At 38.8% G+C, this 24,468-nt stretch overlaps 1 protein-coding gene across 9 annotated transcripts in view; it reads left to right on the top strand.

The window, feature by feature from the left end:
* GREB1L (GREB1 like retinoic acid receptor coactivator) overlaps positions 1–24,468 on the top strand; it is a 272,164-nt gene that overhangs the window by 196,584 nt on the left and 51,112 nt on the right. For all 9 annotated transcript variants that reach the window (XM_059138916.1, XM_059138915.1, XM_059138914.1 and 6 more), the window contains 5 exons: positions 3,564–3,890; positions 4,951–5,079; positions 5,619–5,753; positions 8,786–8,983; positions 22,509–22,689. In XM_059138916.1, coding sequence (XP_058994899.1) covers positions 3,564–3,890; positions 4,951–5,079; positions 5,619–5,753; positions 8,786–8,983; positions 22,509–22,689 — 970 coding nt within the window. The remainder of the gene's footprint in view (positions 1–3,563; positions 3,891–4,950; positions 5,080–5,618; positions 5,754–8,785; positions 8,984–22,508; positions 22,690–24,468) is intronic.

Here is a 24,468-nt window from a genome sequence, read left to right as displayed (position 1 = left end):
CCATTGCCTTAGACCATTATTTTACGGTTTTCTACTTAGCCTTTCTATCTTGTTCAGCCACTGTCCCTACATCCTTTTTTTTTTTTTTTCTTCTCCAGCTACACCCCTTTGATGCAGTCCCATCATGTTTTCCTTCATTAAGGCAGTATCTGTGGACCTCCCTGAAAGGTTCTTTAGGCTACAGGGTAAGGGAGATACATAGGTCATGAACCTTTCACCTCCTCTATTTGATATGTCCTCCTGAGGTCCACAGTGGGTGTGTGCCGGTGCCCTGACAATGCTGTCAGGGGCTCAGCAACATTTACATTGCAATGTCCTTTATTTTGCAAACTGCAGCAGGTCATCTAATATGCAACCTAATTATACATTCACTCTAAGACTTCAAGCCACTGATTTACTTTGGAAAAGGCTCAAGATGAAAAATTACACATTAGAAATTTTATCTGCCCTCTTGTGAATTATCTTAATGTTTGGAGATACCGAAGTGTTAAACAATGAAAATACTGGGCTAAACAATATTAAAAACAAAAAAGAAGCTTCAGCCAGCCAGATTCAGTCTTTGGGCCATCAGCTAGCAACTACAGCTATAAGGCTTGGTGCCCTGAGAGTCTGAAGGCCTGCTATGACATGGGCTTTTTGAAACTTGCAAGACTTTGGATAGCTTAGGAGTCACTTTGATGATAAACCTAAGACTTGCTAATCATGCTGATGAATGGCTAATAAAATTATAAAAACCACCTGTGCCTGCAGCTCACTTGATGTCATAATTTTAATTGCTGCATGCACTGACTTCCGACTATGTTCCAAGATCTAAAACCAGCTTCTTGATGCACCCATAATTAGTAACACAACCCCCCATAGAGTAATGCTATTGGCAAACCAAGCCATTGGGTACAGTATTTTTTCAACCTGAATAACAATTTTAAATATCAAAGTCCAAGTTAATTAAAACTAAATGGCCAAAACAAAATGTCTCTCCTCAAATAACTAAAAGCTCTTATCTTAAAAAAAGAAAAATCTCCATTGAATTAGACCTGTCTTCTCTGCCCTGTGGGATCAGTTAGTTCTTTCTAGACTTTCTCTGGCAACCAATTAATATATCTCTCAGTGTACAACACAAATGGCTTTTTTTTTTTTTTTAATCTAAATTTTGTACCTTAGGACACATCTTCTCCTCAGCAACTTTCTTCTGGAGTCTTTGAGTTTTTGCTTTTTTGTAGTTTGTTTGTTTATTTTGCCTCTGAAGGCTTTGAAGAAGGCAGGAAGAATATTTTTTTACATATGCTTTATAGATAGATTTTTTTAAAAATCTAAGCTTTTAAAGAACAGGTCTAATACTTTTATGATTCAGTTACCTGGACATAATAGGGAAAAAGAAAAGTAAGATTCTTCAGAAGGAAGAGCCCTTTAACTACAGTCAGTTTTTTTTTAATCAATTTATTATTACACAGCCTGAAAATCTTTTGAAATAGAAAGTAAAATCATCAAATCCAGTGATTATTGGAGGGCTCTGAATTTGTTGGAACCTTTTCTCTTCTTATGAAGGTAGCCCTATCTGAAAAGCCATCAGAGCTGATGCCTAGGCTAACCTGAGTTACTGGAACAGTTAATGGGGGGAAAATTACTATTATCAAGCTTGTGGGAAGTGGAGGAAAAGCTCCTGCAATTTAACTATAAAGGCTAAAGATGAAGAAATGATGGGAGGCGATTGGAAGCAAGACATTTTGCTCTCTTGCCTCATTTAAACTTTGGTACATTTTCCTCTATTTCTCAATTCCTAACAGGAATCCAGTCAAAATTCTGTAAAAGTTAGTTTTAAGGCAATGGAAAATGCTATGAACATGTTTCATAATTTTATATTCCCAGAATGCCTTTATATTTGAAACTGATTACACTGAGAACATGTTACTCAATCATGGTTTGGAGCAGATCTTACGAACACACCTAGTCAGCAGGCCTCTGGGCCTCCAGGAGGTCTATGAGAGGCTGTGGGGAATGGCAGCAAAGCCACTTGCTTTTGGATATCATTTGTTCTGATGGAAGAAAGCTTTCAATAGACAGCCACCTTCCCTTCATCTCATTTGTAGAGTCAATGCAAATCTGTATACTTTAAGCTCACTACCTAGTATGTACCTAGTGACCACTAACCATGATGCTAATTGGATAAAGCAGAATGAAGACAGAAGCTTTAGTGGCTCCCAGGTGATAAGAAGGCATCCCCCTCCCTCTAGCAAGTGACTGGGGAGGACATAAGAAATATTAACACAATGTAAACACTGCAGGGTTCTTGCTCGCTTTCCATGGACAGCAGGAAAACACTCTGAGAGGATTTCAGTCTCCCTCCCTCTCGCATCTAACCAATCGTGGAAAACCATGTTTTCTCCAATTTAAATTATTTTTACAATAGATAACATTTTATTTATTTGCCCATATCCTGAAAATATGACTAAACCTTCATTTTCTTACTTTCCTAGAGAATGTGGGTGGGGGCCTGGAAGGCCACTTAAATCCCTTTTAAGGAAGGAAAGATTTCTGGTTCATTCAAGATACCTCCTCATACAGAAGTCCAGTCCCTTAAAACCTGTGTTCTTTCCCAAGGGGATTTTTAGCCTTGGGTTGTGAAATTATTGCCTGATCTCAGGTCACAGACAGTGACCCAGATAAACACAGTCTGTATCTGTCTAGCAGAGCTTGACTTTCAGATCTCGGGTCTGCACAGCAGAAGAGATGACTGAAGAGAGGGGGTGACCATAGCCTCACTGGTTTCAATTGAAACTAAACGTCAGAGTTGATTTGAGTCACTTGGGTGCCAAACATTAACTTGCTTGTTTTGTCCTAAAGACTGGTTGAGTTTCTAAAGAGAATCAGAGAAATAAAATCTCCCTAATACCAGGGGCTGTAGGTCACCCATATAAATTTAGCTGTAACCGCCACAAGAAGAGAGGACCAAATGCCATCCTTAACAACCAAGAATGCTGGGGACCAGCTAGGTGACAGTTACATTCTTTATGGAGGGAATGTGTGAGACTGCCTAAATAAAAATCAGAAGTGAAAAATAGTTGAACTTTATTTTCTTATGGACAGTATTCCTAAAATTAACTACAGAAGCAATACATTAAGATGTTTTTCAAAGTAGCTATAAATAAAATGAGAAACAAGTGAAACCTAAAGTTGGTTATGCTGATAGGTTAGCTTCTTCCTTCCTGAGTCATTAATCGTATCGGTAACAACAAGTTTAACAGGTCAACAAATATACCACCTTCAGTGACCACCCCAAAGGCATACAGCGGACTCAGAGAACATCCTCTTTTTAAAAATATCAAGATTAGCATAAAGGAGAACAGAAGCCTACATTTGTGTTTAATATTGACACAGAGAGAAGGTAATTTCATGGTGGAAAATGGTTAGCAGGGCCTCTGTGCTTGTGGCCACAACAGGAAAGAGTTCTTTTGCCTGTGGAATACAGTGGACTTAAAAGGACTACACACTAATGTACGTGTGTTTTTCTCTCTTTTCTGGCTGTGATGTGTTTTAAATTCTAGCTGTAATTCTCTTCAATTTAGGTCCTGATCAGATACCTCTCAGGGAAGAATTTGAGCAAATCATGCTGAAGGCCATGCAGGAATTTACTCTGAGAGAGAGAGCCCTGCAGCTGGGTGCTCAGTGTACCCCTGTGTCTCCAGGACAACTCCCCTGGCTTGCGAGACTAATTGCCAGTGTATCTCAAGACTTGGTTCATGTGATCGTGACCCAAAACTCTTTGGCCGAAGGCATTTCAGAGACACTGAGGACTCTCAGTGAAATGAGACACTATCAAAGACTACCAGATTATGTGGTGGCAATTTGTGCTTCAAAAATCAGAGGAAACGAATTTTGTGTGGTAGTGTTAGGTGAGTAATGTTTGGGGTGTTTGGGTTTTTTTTAATCCATTCATTCAATTATTTCTCCATTTGAAAACTATTTATTGGGTGTTTCAAGCATCCGTGTAATTAATGTCTAGTTAATTGCTCCCATTTGAGTTCTTCCTCCTAATTTTAACTTTTGTTTTTCTCCTCATGTCAGATTTTTGTGGCCCTTAGTTTGGCTGGTGTCCTTGTCAGCTGGTTGTGGGAGCATCACTTCAAAGCATGTCCTAGTAACAGATACCCTGGTCTCACGTAACTTCTGTCCTTAAAAGGTTCTGGAACTGTTACCACTCTAGCATGTGATAAAGCCATTGCCACAGGTGGCCTAAGCCAGTAAATCAAGCTTGCCAAGAAATTTAGCTCACGTATTCACCTCCTCACTGAAGAGCCTACTTAATGTTGTAACACTGAGTCTATAAAGAAAAGGTTCAGAAAGTTGGAGTATTACAAAATGTGTTTTTGTTTCTTGTGCTGATTTTCTATGAGGTACCATGATGAATAGCCAGCCATCTGGACTAAATTCACTTTTTTCCTCTCTAGTGCTGGTTCTCACCTGTTCCTACCGAAGAAACCCCCTCACTTGGGCAAAATATGACTGCCCATCTCTCTATGACATAAATCTTTTTCAGAAATCTTCATCAGAAAGTACAATACATTAATTTTTTAAATTTTCATTTATAAAAACAACTAAACACCACAAGTTTATAATTTTAAGACATATTCATAATAACCACGCAAACGCAGTTTTAAAGGTCTTTTACATTCCTCCCTAGTCTTTAAACACACGTATAGTATGTCTTCACAGTTACAAATATAAGGTTTATCATTTTTGCCCTTAATCATCTAATATTTTATTATAAATAACTTCTTTTTTAAATAGTCATTTTAAATGCTGCGTAACTGTCGATCTTTTGATGTGCCATAATTTCCTTAACCAAGTCCCTATGTTACATACGTTAATTGTTTTCCATTTTTGCTGTTACAAATCATATTGCAGGGAATATTTATTCATTGCGGTGTCACCTCCTCTCCCTCTCTCCTGCAGGTCAGCATCAGTCCAGAGCTCTGGCAGAGAGCATGCTCACCACAAGTGAGTTTTTGAAAGAAATTAGTTACGAGCTCATCACAGGAAAGGTCAGTTTCCTGGCATCACATTTCAAAACCACATCATTAGGTGAGTGGTTTGTAGGATTCTGCAACACTGCCAGCCTCTAGCTGTGTGATTTTCTGAATTTAAATCTTAACCATCAAGGAGATGAGTGTGGAGCTTAAACTTGCCTGCTGACCTTCCCTCATTTGGAAAGGTTTGTTACTGACCCAGAAAGGGATCCAGAGGAAAGCACATGGGCACTAGTATGGGGGGGTCCTCAGCTTAGCCTTAGTGGCGTGACCTGGGGAGAGATTCTGCCTCCTCGGATCTCAGCTTTCTGATGTGTCCAAGGGGGATAGAACGATCCTGTCCTGCCTGCTTTGAGTACGATGGAGGTCAAGAGAGAGACACCATGTGAAAGTGTGTATATCGCAAGCACAATACAAGAGAGGGTTGCTCTGGCTTTAGATACTGTAGCAGACTTGACCAAGTGCACTGTCAGCCAGGAAAAGCAGTCTGACTGACAAAGGTTGATGAGAACCCAGCTGAAGCGCACAGTTTGGAGACTGATACAAATGTATCTTTCCTTGCAATCTTCTTATCTCTGCTTTATTACGTAATAGGCGACGACCTGGACAAGCTGCTAGACAAAATGCAACAGAGAAGAGGAGAGAGTGTGGTGACCCCTTTCAATGGAGATCTTAACGAGTGTGTGTCAGCTCAGGAGGCTGCCGCTATGATCCCCACGAAAAACCTGGGTAACGTCACCTCAGACCAAAAGGAGGAAATAGAAGCGAAGTCATTCTGAGGGTTTTGAGGTCTTGTGTTAGAGTCACAGAGTGTGACAGGTTTTTCCTCATTATCCACATGATAAATATGGTAAAAATGCCTTACGATAGGGCCTGGATCCAATACCTTGTTCTTAGTAGATGTCTCCTAGAATTAAAATCAAAGTTAAAGACTAAATTTATTATAAGCAGATTCCCTCTCTCTCTTTTGTTTTTCCCTCGAAATTTCTATCGTCCTTGGTGTGCTTTCCTTAGCTCCTCCAGCTACGCCCAGAAGAGCTGTTGGTGCTCTCGAGGGCTACAAGGAACTACTTGAAAGAATGTAGAATGCAGTCCTTGCATCCCTGGCTGGGCACACCCTTCATTGACTCTCTGACATGTAAAACACACATCATCTCAGGGATAGCAAGGCATCCCTGGCAGATAGCACAGCAATACCAACACAGCCTCTCCCCGACAAGCTTCCAGGGTACAAAAAGGGGTACTGGGATGTGCACCTCAGTCAGTTAAGCATCCAACTCTTGATTTCAGTTCAGGTCGTGATCTCAGGGTCCTGAGCTCGTACCCTTCATCAGGCTCCTGATCAGAAGGGAGTCTGCTTGAGATTTTCTCTCTCTCCCTCTACTTCTGCCCCTCCCTGCACACCCCCTCCCCCTGTACACTCTTACTAAAATAAATAAATATTTTTTAAAGGGAGAGGATGGGGGCACCTGGGAGGCTCAATCATTTAAGTTTCTGCCTTCATCTCATTCAGGTCATGATCCCAGGGTCCTGGGATCAAGCCCCATGTCAGGCTCCCCATTCAGCAGGCAGCCTGCTTCTTCTTCTCCCTCTGCCTCTATCTCACTCTCTCTAAAATAAATAAATAAAAATAAAAGGGAGGGGATGGTAGGAGGAGGACTGAGGAGTTTCATCATTAGATTGGATTCCTTTATTTTCAGACTTCCTCCCAATCCCCCCACATGATAAGGACAACATAGGAGAGGACCAAAAAAAAAAAAAAAAGAATAGGACAAAGGGTAGACATGAAACAGATCCATAAAGCTGCTGCTGACAGCCTTCTGGCCTTCCCTTAATAGGAATGTGTCATTTATATATTAGGATTGCCTCAGCAATAGAAGTAGCATGGCTTGGCATTAGCTCAGTATCAGTCATAAAAACAAATTCAAATGCATGCAGTATTTCTTTTTTTAAGTAGGCTTAATGCCCAGTGTGGCGCTCAGCACTGGGCTAGAACTCACCACCCTGAGTTCAAGACCTGAGCTGAGATCAAGAGTCACACACTTAACCAACTAAGCCACCCAGGAACCCCCACAATAAAATTTGTTTATTTCTACTTTATTCGATGATAAAGCAGTCACCTGGATAATCTAAAATATGTTCATATTATGTCTGAATTATTGACAAAGTTAGAATTTTAAATTCTCAGAGTACTTACAGATGTCCACATTCATATCCTTGAATCCCTGTTTAAGAAGCAATGCTTAAAGATATGTTAATGGTTCCTTGAAGTTCAAAATTTGCTACATTAAATTCTCCAAAGGTATGCTATCATCTTGGTTGGTCCCCACCTATCCAACCTATGATGACATGGAAGAAATAAGAGCCTATCAAAAGACAGATTTATTTTCATTGGTAATCTTTGTGGGTCAAAAACTATTCTGCTATTAAAACTTGTAGTTTTGGTCTTTTCTAGTGGGTTCTCATAGCCACCTGTATAAATCTCCACTAACTGTCAGGGTTCCCTGTGGCTAGGGTACTGTGGCCACTGTCTTTACCTTGGCCACATTGCAATTTGATTTGATTTGATTTTTAAATATTTTTATTTATTTATTTGACAAAGAGAGAGGGAGGGAGAAAGAGAGTACAGGCAGGCAGAGTGGCAGGCAGAGGGAGAGAGAGAGAGGCAGGCTTCCCACCAAAGAAGGAGCCCAATGTGGGGCTTGGGACTCGATCCCAGGACCCTGGGATCATGACCTGAGCCAAAGGCAGATGCTTCACTGACTGAGCCACCCAGGCACCCCATGCAATTTGATTTTAGAAAACATTAATTAATGCAAGTTAATCATGGCCTTGTGCATTCCAGTCAAACTTTCACCTGTGTTCTTGATAAAAAGCAGCCTCACAAAAATTATGAAATGTTGCCTGCTCAAGGATTTCTCTAATCCTGCCTAGTTAATTGTGTGTGTGTGTGTGTGTGTGTGTGTGCGCCCGTATGAGATTGATTGCTTGGTTGTAAGTTATAATAAAAAGCCACTGGCATGTTTAGAGTGTCTGTGCAATGTTCTTGTAATGCATCACCTCTCGAGTGCCAGCTGGCCCTGTCACGAGTCAGGTCACTTCAGATAGTATAGGAATCAGCGTTGGAGCTGGCCACAACGACCTACCACTGACAGTTCATAAGCACTGGCAAGTCAAGTGGGAAGGAAGGTGAGGGGGTGTCTCTGTGACCTGTGTTATACAGTCCCTGGGAGAAGAATTTCAAATCATGTTGCTACTGCCTTGCTGGAGAGGAAATGTTTACTGTGGTGCTGTCCAGAAAAAGTTCAAAGGAATTCAGCATTATTACAGTTACAGTATCACCTCCTTCCCTGAATTCGGTCGGTCTGGGCTTGAGCACCTGACCTGTGCTGATAGTCCTAAAGAAAACTGGAAACTCTTGCTTCCTCTTTCCAGAGATGAGTCCCCACTCCCACCATGAGAGTGTAGTCTGTCCTGACATTTCTGGGTGGGGGACGGGTGCTGAAGCGTGATCTGTGAGATGATCAGTCAATTTTAAAAGAACATGTTTTTATAAAATTACCACATCCACTCTTGAACACATCCCTTCAGTCAAGTTTTCAGAGAAAATAAGCAAATCTATTAAAACTCAATAGAGAGTGTGACTAGAATGCTCGGTATAGAGCTTTACTGTGTATGTGTGTTGTGTGTCCCCCGCATAGATTCACGGTGGCCGTCAACAGAAGTGAATTAATCTTGTTCTTATGACTTTTTTATTTTAGATTTAGATAATGAGACCTTCCAAATTTACCAACCACAGCTAACGGTTGCCAGAAAACTCTTATCCCAGGTGTGTGCTATCGCAGACAGCGGCAGCCAGAGCCTGGACCTGGGCCACTTCAGCAAAGTGGACTTTATCATCATTGTCCCAAGATCGGAGGTTCTGGTCCAGCAAACTCTTCAACGGATTCGACAATCAGGTGAGACTGAACTTCCAAAGGAGACCCCACGGCGATTCCACCTTAGATTCCCTCTGCCTCTTGTTTTTGCTTAATCCAAATGTTTATAGGAAAATTCCACCTTTTTTTTACAGTAATGCAGATCGGAAGGGCACTTTAAACATTATTTCAAATTTATCCATAAGTTTTCCCTCAAAGTTCTCTGACCTCTTCTCTCCTAGGCCAAGGGTAAATCAATGTGCACGTTTGCCTGATACTGTTAAGTCTGTGATGTAGTTGGTGGACTAGAAACTGTTTGTTCATTTATGAAGAGAAACTTTCTCAAGTCGGGGATAGCTCTGCATGGGGTGATGGGGTCTGTGCCCCCTGAGCTCCTGCTGCATAGGTCACATTCTCATAGGTGGCTTCTTAGATATTTACCCACTACCAGCACATTTTCAAACTAGAAGCCAGATCACCATCCCGCATGTGAACAATGATAACACCTCCTTAGAAAAATACAAAGTTAGGGACACTTGGGTGTCTCAGTTGACTGAGCATCCAACTTTTGATTTTTAGCTCAGGTCTTGATCTCAGGTTGTGACTTCAAACCCTGCTTTGGGCTCCATGCTGGGCTTGGAGCCTAGTTGAAAAAAAAAAATACAAAATTAGAATTTCTCCTGATGACTTTCAAAGAATGAGTATGGAAGAAAAAATAATTTTCCCAGAAAGTGGAAAAGGTAGGGAGCAAAAGATTCTAGCAGTCTGTGGTAAATAATATCTTTTCAAACATAAAATTTGCCTAGAATTAGAAGATGCAATAAATAATTAATTCAGAAAACTGGGACAGCTGAAAATGTTTGTCTTTGTAAGCTAGGTTTGAAAAGGAAATTACAAATGTCAAGTTGCTTCTGAGTACCTTAGCTGAGAGAAACACACACACACACACACACACACAGATTTTAGCAGGAGGATGAATCTTTTTGCCACAGTAAAAAATTTTATTTTCAATACATTTGAAAACAAGTACAAGGAAGAAAAATCCAAAAGAGCTTAAAATGTAGTTTACATGTAAAAAATGTAGTTTATATGTTTCATACCTATAATACAGTGCTCTTTAAACTTTAGTACACATATAAATCACATGGGGATCTTGCTAAAATGCAGTTTCCTCTTGGTGGGCCTGGGTGAGCTCATTTCTCTCTCTTTTTTTTTAAACTGAGGTATAATCGACATATAACTTTGTATTGGTTTCAGGTGTATAACATAATACACCTGATTTTTGATAATGAATACAATTTGATAATTGTATTTATTGTGAAATGATCACCACAATAAGTCTAGTTAACATTTGTTACCATACAAGTTGCAGACATTTTTTCTTTTCTTTTTTTCTTGTGATGAGGATTTCTAAGATTTACTCTCTTAGCAACTTTCAAATATGCAATGCAGTATTGTTAGCTGTAGTCACCATGCTGTGCCTTACATCCCCAGGGCTTATGTATTTTACAGCTAGAAGTTTGTACCTTTTGAACACCTTCACCCATTCCCCACTACCCTGTCCAGCAACCATCAATCTCCTCTCTGAATCTGTGAGCTTCTTTTTCATCGCCGTTTTTTGGTTTTTTGTTTTTATTTATTTTTGTTTGTTTTGTTTTTTAGATACCACATGTAAGTGAGTTCATATGGTATTTGTCTTTCTCTGTCTGACTTATTTCAGATTCTATATTTCTAACGACCTTCCAGGGGATGCCAGTGCTGTTGGTGGGAGGACCACACTTTGAGTAGCATACTCTTTAAGAAAACGTCATGTTAGTTCCATGAGCCAAATGATCTGAGAGACAATAGATTTTTTCCCTCTTTCCATGTGACTGACACATGTAAAGTCTTTCCATACCTTCTAGAGGCCCAAGAGCCTGGGAAACCACGCAGTGTTTTTTTGTAGCCTCTAAAATTCTGAATGACAAGTTGTATGACCTATTGTAATATGAAATGACCTATTGTAAATTTATTGACTTATAAGTGACTAGCTAAGAAGGTCAGATACCTTCTCTTAGAGCTCACCAGAGTGAGTTCTAGGCTTTCTTAGCTACTGGCCATTTCTGCATTTTTCTCTGCTCCTATTGTGGAAAGTGGTTAGGCTATACTCGTACCAAGCACTCACCAGACTTTTTTTTTTTTTTTTTTTTTTTTTTTTAAGGCTTTTCACTTCTTTACCATGGAGGGAGTGCCTTCTCTTATGGTTTTATTTCTACCAATTGGCCTTTGTGACCATCCTGAGTTTGTGATCTGATATCTGAAATCATGCTTGAGCAAACATATCCTAGCACCTGTTTCAAGTGGTGAAATCATCCATGGTCAGCAGTTACGCTCTCTGCAAAGCCTTTTCCTGAAATAACCTCTTGGTGACCTACTTTCACCTTTCTTAATAAATCCGAGACCCTAAATAAAACCCTGCATTTTTGACAGGTGGAGAAATTGTACAGATCCTTCCTTCCTTCTCACTGCCCTTTTTTCTAAAGTGAGAACTGGAAAATTATGACTCCTCAGTACCAGAATTTGACCAATGGCATAAGCTTGGAATCCAGAAAAAATCAATGTTAGGACAGATTTGGAAAATTCAAGGCAAAGCATATCTTAAAAATTATTCACATCTGGCTTTAGCATATCTACTGAATTTTATGCTGCAAAAGCAATCACTTCACTATTTAAAAGTAACTTTGTTCATTTTATTATTTTAAAAAATAGTTTCAGTCTTCATTTTAAATAATATAAAAATCAAAGTAGGAAAATTTAAACATTTATAATCCCACTATTCAAAGATAACCACTTTTAAAATCTGGGTGTTAACAAATTACTTAATTCCTAGTGTTTAAGGCTTCCTTCCCTGCCTGTGTCTGTTTTTTCACCTGACATAGTTCACACAATTTTCTATATCTTTAAAAGTTTTTGTAAACATCATTCTTAGTAAATATGCAGTATTCCATATTATAATGGCACCAAAATTTTTTGGCTTTACTACTTAAACACCTTCATATTGATATGATATTGATTGATCAATGATACTGATTGATATGATAACAATTGATAGAAGAGCAAGCACATTTAAGGTATGAAGAGGAATTGTCCACAGCACAGTAGTAAGCAGGAGACAGTCCACTAATGCTACTCAACATCAGAGCTAGGAAAGCAGAAAGGACTCTTAAGAAATCATTGGTTCCGTTTCCTTCTATTTCACCATGGGACTCTATAGGAGAGCTTCATTTGCGTAAGGTCACAGAGGGCAGCAGTGCCTTGGGGACAAGAACTGTTTTTTCATTTGTGCATGCCTTGTGCCCCATTTGTGCCTCTCTCCAGCCAGGTGCAAGGAGGCACTCAACTAATGTTTGAATGAAGGGCTGGAGGGAGGAAGGGGAGTGTTAGAGGGGAAAACAGTGTCCAAGTGCCCTGCTTTCTGATTCTATTTGCCTTTCTCCAAAGGAAGCATTTCAGCAGCTAGTTGGCCAGGAAAAGCACCTGGCAGGGAGAAGCAGCCAAGGCATGAAGAAAGGCCACATCCTTGGCAGCCCTTGTGTAGCTGAAAGAAAAGGTGAAAACAGAAACCATCACGTTGTGCAGACTCAGCTCTAAGGCAAAACATGTGATACCTCAGCTCACTTCTAATTAAGGAAGGGAGGCAGAGAGGAAAAAAGGAAAGAAAAAGAAAACATTATGGAAAGAATTTGAAGGTTACAAAAAGAAATGAAAGGGATTAAACATTTTTAAGTTTTCCCAAAGTGGAATTGTAACTGTTGGAATGATCAATGGAGAAGCAGCATAAGGAATTTTTAGACTACAGGAAATACTTCTGTCTTAATGTCATTTTTAAAAACTTCGATGTGGTAGCATAATTCTCTTAATTTTAAGGAGACCCCAAATTTTATAAATTGGAACACTAGGCTACCAGGGTGATCAAAATGCAAGCCACTTTCAATTCAAGGTTGTTGGGGTGACAACAGGAAGTATTAGTGACTGTCCATATTTTCCATCTTTTAAAATGGTGTCTGGCGGGGTCCCCAGTGAATGGGAGCATATCTGGCAGTTTCCGGTCTTCCTGGTTTTATCATGCTCAGGGAACTGATACAAATTTGATGCCTCAGCACATGCCTGGTTATATAAGAAACAGAGAAATATTTCCGTCTCCTGATATATGGGTAGCTTCTTCTATCTATACAGAAATAAAGAGGTTTGAAGGAAGCAGAAGAGATTAGGAGGGGAGGTGAAGAGATAGTGGAAGGCATTTTCACTTTCTAAAATGGATTTTCTTGTTCTCATTAACCTCATACCACCTTGTCAGTCACCTAAAATTTTAATAGAAAAAATTGTTTCTTGGGCAGTGATAGGCAGCAGGGAATAGGATCCCAAAGAAGAAAGTACGTAGGTGGAACAGGGAAACACTAGAGATTCATGTGTACAAAAGCAAATATCTAAAGTTAACATTCTTAAAATCAATTTCCAACCACGTAGTTAGCTGCCCAGTGCCCAACCCTGCTTTGTAGCTGGTATTTGGCTCTAGGCCTCTGCCTCCCAACCTGCCATTATCTGGAAATGCTCCCTACCCATCCAATAACCTGCTTCTCTGTACCTTAAACTCCTCACCCACACTCCTCTGGAATCCCCTGCTCCTTTGTCATATCCCAGACCCTGCTGGATCCCAGAATCATCCATTCCAATATTCCCAGTGCCAGACCACAGAATTTCTTCCTACTTACTCATAGTGTTAGACACTATAGGGGAAAGAAAGTCAACCCTTCCAGCTGATACCCTCATAAATTCTTTTTTGGCTCTCTAGTTGGATCTCTCCCATTCCCCATGGTGGCTGGCTTCTCCAGATTCTGTTTCATCAAAACTTACGTCTTCATCCTTCTCTCTTAGCAAACGACTATGCCATGGACTTCTCCCCTTCCCCATCCCAAAAAGAAAAAAGCTTCAGATAAAAACTTCCTACTTTCATATCTAGGAACATAACTGCCTACACACTTCCCTTTTCCCCTTCCCTCCTGATCAGCGGAAGAGCTCATGTAAGCCTGACTCTCCCACCTTCTCATTCTCGTGGACCTCACGCTATGGATTATCTGAACTTCCTCCCTGGGGCTCATTTCATCCACTTAAACTTGCCCCCACTCTCTCAAAGAGGAAACAAGCCTCTTTTAATCCTACCTAACCTGCCAGCTCACCCTCCTCTGGTTAACTGCCCAATTTATGGAATGAGTTGTCTATTGTTACCTTGTTTCCTCATCTTTCACTCGCTCCTCAACACCCTGCAAACTAGCCTCCACTTCCCACCCCCACCCTTTTAGGACTCTTAACAATGTTACCAGTGACCTTTTCAAGCCTTATCTGAACTCTTGATAGCACAGGTGACTTCCATTTCTTCCTTTAAACACTGCAGTTCCTGTGGCTTTCAAGACACATTCTTACCCAGCTTTTCTTCCACACCATCATGCACCCAGCACCTCCTATAGGGCTTCAGCCCTGGGCTGTGTGTTTGTTAGGGCTCTTTCCCCACAACTGGAAAGGAAAATATTCAGGGAACATCTCTGAGTATGGATGGTACACCAGACACTTAATATTTGTTGAACTGAATTTTTGTAGCATTTTGTTGAATTGAATTTTAAGTTAACATCTATTTTATAAGGAAGCCATAGAAGCAATATTTGAGATTTAATCATCCCTGGCAAAACCAAATTTGGTCATTAAAACCGTATTTCATATAATGATAAATTATTGAACATTACTAATTACATTGAAACTAATGATGTACTACTAGATGTTGGCTAATTCGATTTAAATGAAAAATGGGGGGAAAAACCCCATATTTTGGAAATCTACTTTGGCTACAAGTAAAGGCCTTCAATGTGTATGTATTTAGGTGTGTCTGTCAGTCACACAGGGCTCTGAAGTTGTATCTGTGTGTTCAGAACATTGTTCTTATGCAGGTCGAGTGCTGCTTTCTTCCTCCACCCAAATAAACTGCACAGTAGTATAGACTCACAGAGACAAGTCTACAGCAAACCCAGATTAAAGAATCCCCTCTGGTAGGAACACAGAAGGGAACCAGCTGGGCCACCAAGAGACAAAGGAACCCAGTGCAGTGAGTGCAGTGAGTGTTGAAAATAATCAGTGGGGATTTTAACCAGCTGAGATGGCCAGGATGAGGGAATGCCCATTGTTATCTTAGTACTTAAAATTTCAGCATGCTCTAATGATTTAATATTTTCTTAATTTTCATGTTCTTTTAAGCAATAGAATTATTTTTGCATACCAAAACTTCGGAGAAACTAATTCCATCCAAAGAGAAGATGAACAACTAAAACTGAGAGTAGTTGCATTTTTCTTTGGCATATCTTCTTGATGAGAAGAGCAAGAAATAAAAATTAGAAATAAAAAATTTAGAAATAAAATTCTGTGTTAAAAAACATCAAAGGATAAGAACATACAAGCCGGCGGTGCCTGGAAGGCTCAGTCAGTTAGGCATCTACCTTCAGCTCAGTTTATGATCCTGGGGTCCTGGGATGGAGCCCCATGTCTGGAAGCCTGCTTCTCTGTTTCCCTCTGCCCCTTCCCACTTCTCAGGTGTTCTCTCTCTCAAATAAATAAAGTCTTAAAAAAAAAAAAGTACAAGCCAGATGAATTGTTCTCTCCAAACAAACAGGCAGTGTAAATGGGGCATTGGTTTGCGTACTAGGTTATCTTTACTATACCTGGTCATTTCAGATTTCCCTGATCATTATCAGTTTAATGTGATATTCAGGCTGATTAGCTGCTGCTTCTAGTGAAAGATGGTGGCCACTCATTCAGACTTCCCATCTTTGCAGAAAGGCCTTTGGCACTGATGCTCATAAGGTATTATGGACTTGGTGTGTATGTTCTTGGTTTTATTCCCCTTCATGACCCTCGGGCGGAAGAAAAAATGCTGCTTCCCCTTTAAAGGTTTTAGAGTAATGGCCTCAGAAGACATGATGTTTCTCTTTAATCCCAAGGAGGGGAACAGAGGCTAGTGCTCAGTTTCCCTTAAGCCCATCTGGCTCCTATAGCCTTCAGTAAAAAGAACGGGGCACAAATGGCAACAATCAGGCTGCTTGAAGTCCTTAGCCATCCAAGAAGTTTCCTCTCCAGGGATGTTTCAACTTGGTTATTTCCATGGAAGATGTTCACAACTGAGGCACAGCCTCTGGTGCTCCCAAACTTCAGGTCAGTCATCTTTAGGGAACACAGGGATTCCCAAACACCACTGGCTGTATTCTAGAACTCAGTGTGTTAAAAAATAAAAAGAGTTACTGATGCCTTCTAACTTCTCGTTCACATTAAGAGTCAGCTTTATTATTTAAGCAGACATGACTCTGAATCTGTCAGAGCAACCATTAGTACTCCAGGTGGGCCCTGCTGATGTCCATCTTTTATTGTGAAGTTGAAAAAATGTGATGGATTTGTTCATGATTTATTAGAATATATTTAACCCTGTATAACCCTGTATATCTGTGACAAAGAAATTATCAAGGAAACAGGAAGAGACCTTTCTCAGACCACCTTTTTCTTGGTGCTTCTGGCCGTTTTTAGATTCCCATGCCACTGTGCATGTTTTTGAAAAAACAAAACAAAACATGAAGGCTAAATCACAAGCTAATGAAATATTTATCTATATTAGATAGAAGAGATATAGAGGATGAGATGAGTATAACTTTTTATAGAGTTTTAACTTTCAATCCTTATAAATGAATTATGAATTAAAAATTAAAGTGGGAAAAATTAATATGGAAAGCAAACAAAAATAAATGAACTTTACTGCATATCAAATTAATAACATAACCGTACACCAAGAAGAATTAATTCAAGTATTTTTAACAGTTTTCTCATTGTAAACTCTCAATGTGATCTATCCTAAGAGCACAAAAAACTTGAAAATGAATTTAAAATTTTCATCTATATATTGTTGAGAGTGGTATTGATCATTTTAAAACTATTTCTTGTATATCACAGGGTAGAGCAAATGAGTAAATATTTTAATGTTGCCAAACACCAGGGTTCTCACATGAAAGAAGGGATCCTTAAATGTGGAATGGGGAAAAGAAATATTCTTTTTAGATTTAAATTGGATGTAAGTATGAACTCATAATTTGAAAAAAAATTTAAAATGTTTCCTACGTCTGTGCACTAAAATGTCTTAAAAATAGTAACATTTCAGGGACACCTGGATGGTTCGTTGGTAAGCCTCTGCCTTTGGCTCAGTTCATGACCCCAGGGTCCTGGGATCGAGTCCTACACCAGGCTCCTTGCCCACTTCTCCCTCTGCCTATTGCTACCCCTGCTTGTGCTCTCTCTCTGACAAATAAATAAATACAAACTTTAAAAAAAAAAATAGTGACATCTCAGTATCAGTATGTACACTTAGCATCTAGATAGATCTTGCCTTATAAATACCAATCTCCACTGTCTCAGCTCTGAGGTGGGAACAGTCTGGAATCTTGTTGTATCAGAAAGTGAGAAGGTACTCCAAGATCGATGCAGGCATTTCAAAAGGACATAACAGCCTGCTTAAAGGGACTTTTACGAGCCAAATTTGGTAATTCTGAGTATCAAAATGAATGATCCTAATGGATTGTAACCTATTGAAATCTTTTTTAAATCCATAAGTCCACAGGTAATACTAAAAAAAAAAACCAAAGGGATAGGAGATGTGAGGGGTTGGGAGCAAACCCTTCTTTACAAGAGTACCAGCTAATAAATGTAGGAAAATATATAGGATTTAGAAAATCTTTATTTTGCATTACCAATGTATTACTGATTATGACAAGTATCAAGAAATACTAAAATATTACATAGAGGTACTCGGGTGACTTCAACCAAACAAAATCAAGAGGATCTGACTCTTGATTTGGGCTCAGGTCATGATCTCAGGGTCTTGGAATCAAGCCACACCTGGGACTCCAAGGCTCAATGGGGAGTCTGTTTGAGGATTATCTCTCTCTCCCTCTGTCCCTCCTCCCCACATGTCATCCTACATATTAAAAATTACACCAGGGAAAATGTATCTTTACAATGGAGAGATTTGGCAGCAGGCAATACCATAACCAAGTAATCAAACTGCCCTATCCAGTTATAAGACAGATTGACATTATGAGCAAAGAGAAGTATACAATGTCACCTATGAGGTGTCCTTGCCAAAAATATTTAACTTGAATCTGATCACAAGGATGCTCCCAAACAAATTCAGATTATATGGCATTTTACAAAACAAATAATTGCATTTAAAAAAAAAAAAAAAAAAACAGTGAAAAGACCAAAAAGAAAAATATAGCAGGGGAGATCTTTTAATTATGAATAAAGAAACATGGCAACCAAGTGCAATGCTTAATTCTTGATTAGACCCTAGATCTAAAAAGAAAAAGAAAAAACACAGCCTTGGGACATTTGAATTGGTGAAACTCAAATGGGGGTTGGTATTAGAGAACATTATATCAGTGTTTGTTTAATTCCTAGGAGATAATGAAGTTATTATATAGGAAACTGCCTTTGCTTTTATTAAATACCTACTACAGTATTTAGAGGTGAATATTGTGATTGTTACTACCAAATTATCCAGCAATAATGATGATAAATAAAAAGTAATAAAGAGAAAAAGCAAATGCAACAAAATATTAACAACTGATGAATCTAATTGAAGGGCATTACCCTGGTCTTTTCTATAATATTCAAAATAGAAAATGAAAGGGAAATAGTCACTTTTCATTGATGATATGTCATCAAATAGAATTCAATATAGTTATTAATGTTTTCAAGTAGTTTCTAAAACATGGATGGATATTTGCATTCTTTTAAGAAATTTTAAATAGTGAATAAATCAAATTTATAAAATTTATAGAAGATATTATAAATCACAATATAGTGAACATTTAAATACCCATTAAAATAAGGAATACTGGAGTCTTGTTTTCCTTCCTGATGTCAATGTTTTTCTTCTTTCAAAGGTAACCATTATTCTGGATTTTCTGTTTATTATTCCCTTGTTTTATTTATAGTTTTACTAACTCCTAAACATTATATATTAATTTATATTATAATAACTATATTAATATATAAACACAATAACTCCTAAACAATATATTGCTAAATTTCACAACCTTTAGAACTTTTGTAAATGAAATCTATGCATGTGTCCGTAATTTACTTTCTACAGTCAACATTACATCCCCGAGATTGATCCTGTTGTTATGTGTAACTGTAATTCATTCATTTTATTGCTTTTTAATATTCTATTACAAGAATATATTACACATTTTTAAACAATCAGTTTACTAATGATAGACATTTGTTTGGTTCTATGATATAGTTCTGTTTAGGTCTTCTTTAATGTCCTTAATAGTTTCATCATTTTCTTTATAGAGATCTTATACACCTTTATTCCTAGATACTTAATATTTTTATGTTATTGCAAATATTTTTTAAAAACATATATACTTCTTAATTGCTTACAGCTAGTGTATAGAAATGTAGTCGATTTTTATAAATTGATATTGACTCTATTAACTTAACCAAATTCTTTTTTTTTTTTTAAGATTTTATTCATTTATTTGACAGAGATCACAAGTAGGCAGAGAGGCAGGCGGGGGGCGGGGAGCAGGCTCCCTGCTGAGCAGAGAGCCTGATGCGGGGCTCAGGCTCAATCCCAGGACCCTGAGATTTTGACTGGAGCAGGGGCAGAGGCTTAACCCACTGAACCACCCAGGCACCCCAACTTAACCAAATTCTTATTCTTTATTTATATGTGGATTGTTTTGCATTTTCTACACAGACATATTATTAATAAACAATGATCATTTGTTTCTTATTTTATAGTTACAAGTGAAAAATATCAGGAAATAAAATTAGGTAGGAAATACATGTTAGGTAGCACGATATGCATAGGAAAAGACACACGAAGGAATGCACGGAAATGTTCACAGTAGCTTATTTTGAGTTAAAAAATTATGGATAAATTTTTCTTTTCTTTTCTTTTCTTTTTAAATATTTTATTTATTTATTTGTCAGAGAGAGCGAGAGCGAGCATAGGCAGACAGAGTGGAAGGCAGAGTCAGAGGGAGAAGCAGGCTCCCTGCGGAGCAAGGAGCCCGATGTGGGACTCGATCCGAGGACGCTGGGATCATGACCCGAGCCGAAGGCAGCTGCTTAACCAACTGAGCCACCCAGGCGTCCCTGGATAAATTTTTCTTTTTAATATATCTCTATACTTTCCAGTTTTTCCAAGATGAGTATCTTTCACTTTCATAACCAGGAAAGAAACAATACTTAAAAATAAAAGCAAGTCTAAAACAAACTTTAAAGGTAAGGATGACCTACTAAAAATGCCCAGTTAGAAATTAAAATTAAAATGTCAAGTATCTATGATATGCCTGCTCCCCACCCAAATTCACCCCTGCAGGGCCAGATGGCCACACAGTCACATGTCATATCTAAGAGAACAACCTCTTAGAGTCATGGAACTTTGTCTTTCCATTAGGGCATGTGTGAAATTGACCTGTCAAAGGTCTTTATGCATTTGTTCTGAAATGTAGTCAACTCTTAATCATCCATAAGAAATATTTTTATTCTTTATGAATTACTTATGGTCTTTTCTAGTAAGTTTCTGTTAACTTGCACTGCTTATTCCCTAGGGATAAACTTAGGAAACATAGACTTATTTTCAACTGGCACTCTTCTCCCTATTATACAGATTAAGGAAACAGAAACATGCAGAGATTAAGTCGGTTCTCTCTTTCTCTGCTTACTTCCTCTATCACCTCCTCCCATAGTATGTCCTCGTCTTTCATTGTGACACTTGTCAAAATTATCCGTCTTCTCCATCATAAGCTCCATGAGGTTAAGACCTCTGTCCTGCTTTCCTGTGCATCTCGATGACTAGCACAATACCTCACATGGTGCCTGATATGATCAGTAAACCACTATGGAATGTTGAATGAATTTTACAGGCAATCCACTTTCAGAAAAATCAGGATACCTGCCACATTACATGGGTGACTGGTTTCAGGTATAGTCACAGTAACATTTGCTACATTTGGGTGGAAACTGAAAACAATGTCTGGGTAAAATCTCATGAAAAATGGTTGAAAGCAAAATGATCTTTCTGTTCACTTTCTTATATAATGACTTTTCCGTATGGTAAAACATTCTTCCTGTTTTCTTTTATACCACTTAGAATTATTACTATTACATTGTCTAGATGTTAATTGCATATAGTTTTTATTGAGCTGATTTTATCTGAAAAGAAAAGCTAGATAAAACTAAGTCAACATCACTCTATAAAAGTCTTTTAAATTAACTTGTTTCTTTTTAATTTTTTTTTTTCACATAGTTGTGGCTCGTGGGGATTTTGCAGATATTTGATGCTGAATAGATATCCTCTAGCTTTGGGAGCCCAGGCTGATTCTCAAGGCCTCCATAACACATCTAACCCCAAAATTAACCTTCTAGTTCCTTCTCCTTCTTGAAGAGCTGTGAGCTTGAGTCACAAGGCTGTCATTTCAAGAGAGGGGGTGGTTAGTCCTTCCCCCCCCCATGCAGCTAAAGGTCTGGAAGAGGAGGTTGCCCTTGGTTTGGGTTTTTTTCCTCTAGCTTCATTGAGATATAATTGCCATATAACATTGTGTAAGTTTAAGGTATACAGTGTACACCTTGAGGACTTGACACTTCTTTATATTGTAAAATGTTTATACAATACAGTTAGTTGACACATCCTTCACCTCACACATTTATCATTTTGTCTCTTCATTTGGAAGGGGGATTTTGTGTTTTAACTGATTATCCCAACAACACCTTCCTGTGCCTCAAACTTTTTAGATGTTTGAATATAGAAGTAGTTATATTCTAGACAGAGATAATGATACAATACAGAAGTTTCCATTTCTAATATTCTGAGAATATAGTAATCTTGGGTTATTCTGTTCATTTTGTTAATTTGGGACATACTCCAACATTCATTGAGGACTGCCCATCCTCTAGATATTATGCAAAACTTTCACTGTATAAAATGAGTAAAATATTACCTAAAAAACTCCTAGTCTACTTATGGTATATTTGGACATCTTATGTTATTTTCCTTTCTCTTATATATGTTTTGTTGCTAAATTTGGGAGTAAAGAAGGCTTATGTGATTATATTAATCTGTTCAAGAGCTATAGCTCTGAGGTGCCTATGGTAACTGTCAGTAGTAACATTTCAATACAAATAGAATTTAATTAGTCATAGCCTTCATACATTCGACCGCTTCTACTTAGTGTATGAAGTTGTTCGTTCCCTGTTGCCCTTTGTGTGAGGTGTAGGAGGTGGGGTGGGGAGGGGGGCCTAAGGAAAAAGAAATCTGATATTTCCTCATCAACTTTCTGGTGGGGAATATACAAGAGAAGTATCTGCTCTGTAAAAACCGATACATACAGCTACTACCTGGTATATCAGTCGACACTGAACTTCAGTTTATTTCATGTATATATATATGTATGTGTGAAAAGATAAACACCTTTTTTCTTCTTGGCAGGTGTCCTTGTAGACTTGGGTCTGGAGGAAAATGGGACGGCTTATCAGAGAGCAGAGAAATATGTTGTTCGTCTAGACAATGAGATTCAAACCAAGTTTGAAGTTTTTATGAGAAGGGTAAAACAGAACCCGTACACACTGTTTGTGCTGGTTCATGACAACTCCCATGTGGAACTAACGAGGTGATTGCTTCAGAGTGAGCAAATATAGCTTTTCTTCTAGCACAGCAATGGTTTTTTCATAAATTCTCAAAAATCCCAGAGACCCTAACACTTGACATCTTCTTACTGGTAACTTATTCCCATTCCTTCCCTGTGCTCTCAACTTTCCCAACCAATTTAGTGTTAATTTCATTTTAACTATATTGTGAGTGAATTTAGAAATCCCTGTTAAAGGGGACTTGGGTGGCGCAGTCAGTCAAATGGCCAGCTCATGGTTTCAGCTCAGATCGTGATCTCAGGGCCATGATTTCAGGGTCATGAACTTACGATCCTGAGGTTGAGCCTGGTCTTGGCCTTGAGCTACTTGCTGCTCAGTGGAGAGTCTGCTTAAGTTTCTATCTCTCCCTCTATCTCTGACCCTCCCCCTCCTCATGGGCTCCTTCTCTCTCTCTCAAATTTTTTAAAAAAATGTATCTTTTAAGAAAGAAAGGACAGAAGGAGGTAGAGAGGGAGGGAGGGAGGAAGAAAGGAAGGGAGAGAGAGAGAGAGGGAGAGAAAGAAAGAAAGAAAGAAAGAAAGAAAGAAAGAAAGAAACCAACCCGTTAAAGGTGTCTTCAGGGTATTGTAGAACTCAGCTGTCTCAGAGAAAGGGCAACAGCAGGAGGGTTGATGTTCATGACCTCCCAGAAGGGCCATGTGCTTTCCTTTCTCCAGCCTTCTTCCTTCCCAGTCCTTTTCCCCTTCCCCTGCCTTCCTCTTCTCTTCTCTCCTCTTCTCCTGTTGCTCCTCTTCCTTGCCTTTCTCTCTACCTGGATACCTTGAACAGTAGTAAAGATGCCACGTAAAGATCTGAGAGCAGGGGTGCCTGCTGTCGGAAAAGCATATGATTCTTGATCTTGCCTTTATGAGTGTGAGCCCCATGTTGAGTATAAAGATTACTTTAAAGAAATAAATAAATAAACAAACAAACTCTAAAAATTAAAAAAAAAAGATATTAGAGCAAATCTGAAACTTTCCCCAATTTACCAGTTTAAACAAGAGAATATCCTATTCCTCAGGTGGGTTTACAGTGAAAGAATAGTAAATGTGGCAGGATGGAGCCAGTTTTGCTTCCAGACCAAATTACCGTAATTATCTGTTAGGGTGTATCTTTCATCTTGTGGATTAAAAAGGCAAGTTCGGGCCTCATCGAGTGTTCATAGGTTTTCCTTTCTTTGGACACGCTGAGGTTAAGCATATGAAAGATTTGGGGTCTATTGTAGAAATATCAGAATTGCAAAAGCACTTGTTCAGAAGCCAGAATGTGTTTGGAATTCTGCAATCTGAACTCTAAAGCCATACGCAGGCATAAATAAGATCTTGCATAGCATTTAGAAAGCAGGAAGGAAAGAAAAAAAAGTGAGGGGGGGATGGAGGAAGGAAGGTAGGAAAGAAAAAAGAGAAAGAGGAAGGGAGGGAGGGGGCAGGGGGAGGAAAGGAAGGAGTGAGAAATAGGAAGAAAGTAAGAAAAGTAAAAGAAAAAAGAAGGGAGGGAGGGAGAGAGGAAGGAAGGTTGCCCAGATGCTGTCCAGTTTCTCCTAGTCTTCTATGAGCAAAAATAGCTCAGTCACCTGATGTACCTCATCTTTGAACGTTTGGGGTAATAACTCTGAGGATGTATATTGGATCACTCTATATTTAATTCCCCAGAGCACTGAGATTATTTCTTTAACCAAAAAAAAAAAAAAAAAAAGGAGGGGGGGTTTGAGGCTGCATAGCAACCTAGTACATCCAAACTGAACAGAACTGAAAATGATTCAG

The sequence above is a fragment of the Mustela lutreola genome, chromosome 11, assembly GCF_030435805.1.
Source record: "Mustela lutreola isolate mMusLut2 chromosome 11, mMusLut2.pri, whole genome shotgun sequence".
Classification (NCBI taxonomy): Eukaryota; Metazoa; Chordata; class Mammalia; order Carnivora; family Mustelidae; genus Mustela; species Mustela lutreola.
Note: the sequence above shows the minus strand (reverse complement) of the source record. Positions and strands in the feature narration are given on the sequence as shown.